This window comes from Varroa jacobsoni, unplaced genomic scaffold (genome assembly GCF_002532875.2).
Source record: "Varroa jacobsoni isolate VJ856 unplaced genomic scaffold, vjacob_1.0 contig06177, whole genome shotgun sequence".
In the NCBI taxonomy this organism is placed as follows: domain Eukaryota; kingdom Metazoa; phylum Arthropoda; class Arachnida; order Mesostigmata; family Varroidae; genus Varroa; species Varroa jacobsoni.
The window spans coordinates 1-3,773 of NW_019215922.1; the positions used below are offsets into that span (position 1 = coordinate 1).

The following is a 3,773-nucleotide window of genomic DNA, read 5'->3' on the forward strand; positions in this document are numbered from 1 at the left end:
ATTTTGAAAGAACTAAATACAAATAGCGATACGGCTCCAGAGCTCCCGAGGCTCCTAAGCAAGAGCCACAATCTCGTTCTGTTAATGAACCGGTGATTACATGAAATTCTAATGAAACGTGACTACAACAGCTGGTTGATAGCGAACCATTTGGCGAGCACCCGCTATACAACGAATGTAGTTGCTCACAGTAACTCCGTATAGAGTGGTTAAATATTCAGAACTAGTCATTTTTATGTTGAGTGCATCATGCGCTGTTCGCAGTGTTACTACAGTTGGTTTGCGGCACTTACGAGGAATGAAATACCTTTGGCCAAACACGGCCATTATTAGAGTGTTGTTCACTCACTGTTTGACCACTTGTTGTTGTTTTTCAAGTACATCGCGACAGCAAAGAAACGAAGACCGACATGCAACTGGTGTTTGTAGCTTGTATGTGAAATTTCTATTTCCGTGATTAATATTATAGAAGTGTGTGTAGTATAGTAAGAATATTTAGTTTGTTGGTGTGTCTCAATTTTGCGCGGTTAAAAAAAGATTGATAGAAAGTGGACTGCGTAATAAGCAAATATGGTTAGGATTCGCATTCGTGGATGTGAATTAAGATGTGTATTGTGGTATTTTGTGACGGATCCGTGTACGGTATCCCACTTATATTGCTTTGCTGATAAAAATTACATAATCTGTATTAAAATGGATTTGAAATCTAGTTATTACATTTAGGTAGTTCAGCGTGAAGAGGCGAGCACGACAGTGTACATACTATATTAAGCCATTAAGCAGACAAATAGTTTTGTTGTTTTAGACTTCGAGTGGGTAGCTACTTACGCACAAAAACACGGCATATCCATAAAACTATTAGAGTAAAAAAAAAATATACGCTATATATAGAGTGGCATCTGTGTAAAAACTGACATCTCTTGCTCTATCGATACATTAATTTTGTTTTATTTTCGTAATGTGGAAGGCTTCTTATATAGTTTACTTTCGTTGTGAGTGCTATTTGGAGTTTTTATGCGGAGCTATTCAAACAGCTATCGTTCGACACGAATCACTGAGGATGTCTTTGAATATACTCTCAGAGGTAGAAAATCTAAGAATGCAACGAGCAATCATCTCGCGTTTTGCTTCTTTCTTTGTTTCTAAAGTTTCCTTAGTGTGTTTGTTGGGCTGTTTGGATAGGGTGTTCGGAGACTGTAGATGCTCCAAAAATCGACCCTCCCGCTTCTCGTTCTCGGAGTCACCGCTCAGTTCAGGCAAGCGTAAATCAAAGCAGTGAAACATGAACACAAACCAACAATTAAAAAAAAAGAAGGAAGTAGTAATAAAACGATAACTCAGCTAAATACTTTTTCAAAGTGAGCTTACAAACACGTTGGCAAATACTTTGCTAATACATTATTTCGGTCTGTTTGACAACATTGCTTTTTAGAAGAACAGCTGGACAACAGAGATGGACGGGATGATCTGGGATTTAGCAGCGACAGCAGCAACAACGCTCAAAATGAAAAAAGCTTATGTCCCGTAGCTACGAACTGCCTGAAATATCCTGAAAATGATTCTACTGCAAAAAACACTGTGAAGAGAAATGGGATGCTATTTATTGAGGGTGGAGACTTCATAATGGGGACGGACGCGCCTATTATAGAAGCGGATGGTAAGAATCATTACTTAATAGGGATTGATGATCCGCCATTTTTCTTTATATAAGTGTACTTTAGCGAATACAAACACAATATATATATATATATATATATATATATAATGTTCTCTAGGAAAGTGGGGTATATAGCAGTGGTATTGAATACATTAAACTTACGAATTTCGGAGTATGAAATTTAAGCTGTGCGCCTCTATGCAGAATTGGCACAGTATTCATCTGAAGTCTTGAGCCCAATGCGATAAGCCAAAATTGTAGATAATTTTACACTGTTAGTTTATTTTATTAAAGGGGAACATCCGGGACGTCAGGAGCATGTAAAGTCATTCTGGCTGGATGAGGCAGAGGTATCCAACGCAGCGTTCGACGAATTCGTAAAAGCGACCCAATATCAGACGGAAGCAGAAATTTTTGGAGATTCTTTCGTATTTGCTATGCATGTTAAGGAGGAAATTGCTGCGCGCGGAGCGGCGCAAATTGCCCCGTGGTGGTGGAGTGTGACGAACACAACGTGGAGATATCCCGAAGGTCCAGGCATGTATTTCTGTTATTTTTAAAGCATACGATAATCAAATATGTAGCGGTTTGTTGTGCTTTATAAATATCAAATCTAACGAATTACTACTATCAAAGGACGTGTTTATATATATATATATATATATATATATCTTTAGTCCCGTTTTTTAACTGAAATGTGCAACAAGTCATTGCTTCGAAATTACACTTAAGATCAGTAACATTCTATTTCTAATAGGATCTAATATATCGACGCGAATGAACTATCCAGTAGTGCACGTTAGTTGGAACGATGCCAGGACATTCTGTTTATGGAGAGGTGGCCGCTTACCTACAGAAACAGAATGGGAATTTGCCTGCAAGAAGGCACTGGACGGAAGACCTTTTCCCTGGGACGATACGAAGGTATGAAGGGTTTATATAAACCTTTTTTTCTTCTATAACAGAAAATAGCGTCATAATTTACGCACAGATACTGTGAGCTCTTCCTTGTTGCTATAATTACATAGTTGACTTATCGTACACAAATTAATAGTCTTTTTTAAGTTTACATTTTTTTTTGTTGTTTTAAATTGGCTTATCTAATTGTTCATATCTCTAGGAAACCGCAGAGGAGCAAAAATCAGCAAACATTTGGCAAGGGGTATTTCCCAAGACGAACACAGTCGTCGACGGCTTTGATGGAACAGCTCCGGTTGACGCGTACGCACCTATGAGGGGATTGCCCATTAAAAATATCATAGGTAACCACACAGATCTGCAATAATATTCCGTATAATAATATTTGATAATATATGAATATCTGCACGTCTCAACCAAACAACAAGCTTCTCAATAAATTATGAAACTCTATAACAGATTTTCAAGCAGATATTCAAAATATTTCAGTAAAGTCCGAGCAAGAAGCTAAAGTGGCTAAGCCGTTCCAGCAATGACCGTTACAAAGAGTCGCCGGAATATTTTTCTAAATAATCTAAATAACTATAATACTTATGAGTTGTAGTAATTTTAGTAATTCTAGTTAAAATAAATTGACAATAAAAACTTAATAACAACAGCGGACTGGAATCCATGATAATGTTAAATACTAAATCTGTGTGCAAAATCACCTTAACTTAGTTGAGAGTATGTCAGAAAATTTTCCATGTTTTAATAATTATCTTCTAGCATGTTACAGCTGTCTCTCATCCATCTGCTTGTACAGCTGTAAATAATAACGACATTATTTTCTTTTTTATCTTCGCTTGCAGGAAATGTGTGGGAATGGACAGAGGATATTTGGCAGACGATTCATGACAAAGGCACAAGGGCCAAAGCTGCCAAAGCAGAGCAGGTTAAACCGGCACCGGGTGCTACACATCGGGTTAAAAAAGGCGGTTCGTTTATGTGTCACAAATCTTATTGCTTTCGCTACCGTTGTGAAGCACGTAGCGAGAACACGGACGATACCACGGCGTCAAATGTCGGCTTTCGGTGCGCCGCAGATGCCACCGCATAGACGTATTCGAACTTATCAGTATGCATGCGTTTATCACTTTTTTAGCTGTGTTTTATCAAATAGAGAAATTACATCAATCAAGGCCAAATCGAAATTTGG

At 37.9% G+C, this 3,773-nt stretch overlaps 1 protein-coding gene across 3 annotated transcripts; it reads left to right on the plus strand.

The window, feature by feature from the left end:
• Window positions 1-108: 108 nt before the first annotated feature.
• LOC111273329 (formylglycine-generating enzyme) lies at window positions 109-3,742 on the plus strand. Of its 3 annotated transcripts, none has more exons than XM_022855025.2 (7): window positions 109-432; window positions 1,149-1,256; window positions 1,433-1,657; window positions 1,952-2,194; window positions 2,415-2,581; window positions 2,778-2,919; window positions 3,427-3,742. In XM_022855025.2, exons 1-7 carry the CDS (start codon window positions 411-413, stop codon window positions 3,672-3,674), a joined length of 1,155 nt encoding a protein of 384 aa, XP_022710760.1. In that variant the 5' UTR covers window positions 109-410; the 3' UTR covers window positions 3,675-3,742. The 3 variants fall into 3 exon arrangements, with proteins under 3 accessions (XP_022710760.1, XP_022710761.1, XP_022710758.1); XM_022855026.2 differs by having other exon boundaries at window positions 1,158-1,256; XM_022855023.2 differs by having other exon boundaries at window positions 1,183-1,256.
• Window positions 3,743-3,773: the final 31 nt, after the last annotated feature.

Coding starts and splice junctions, on each gene's coding strand:
- LOC111273329 (XM_022855023.2), top strand. CDS start 236: ATGTTGAGTGCATCATGCGCTGTTCGCAGTGTTACTACAGTTGGTTTG. Junction 2,195..2,414: donor GAGATATCCCGAAGGTCCAG/GCATGTATTTCT, acceptor TATTTCTAATAG/GATCTAATATATCGACGCGA. Junction 2,920..3,426: donor GCCCATTAAAAATATCATAG/GTAACCACACAG, acceptor CTTCGCTTGCAG/GAAATGTGTGGGAATGGACA.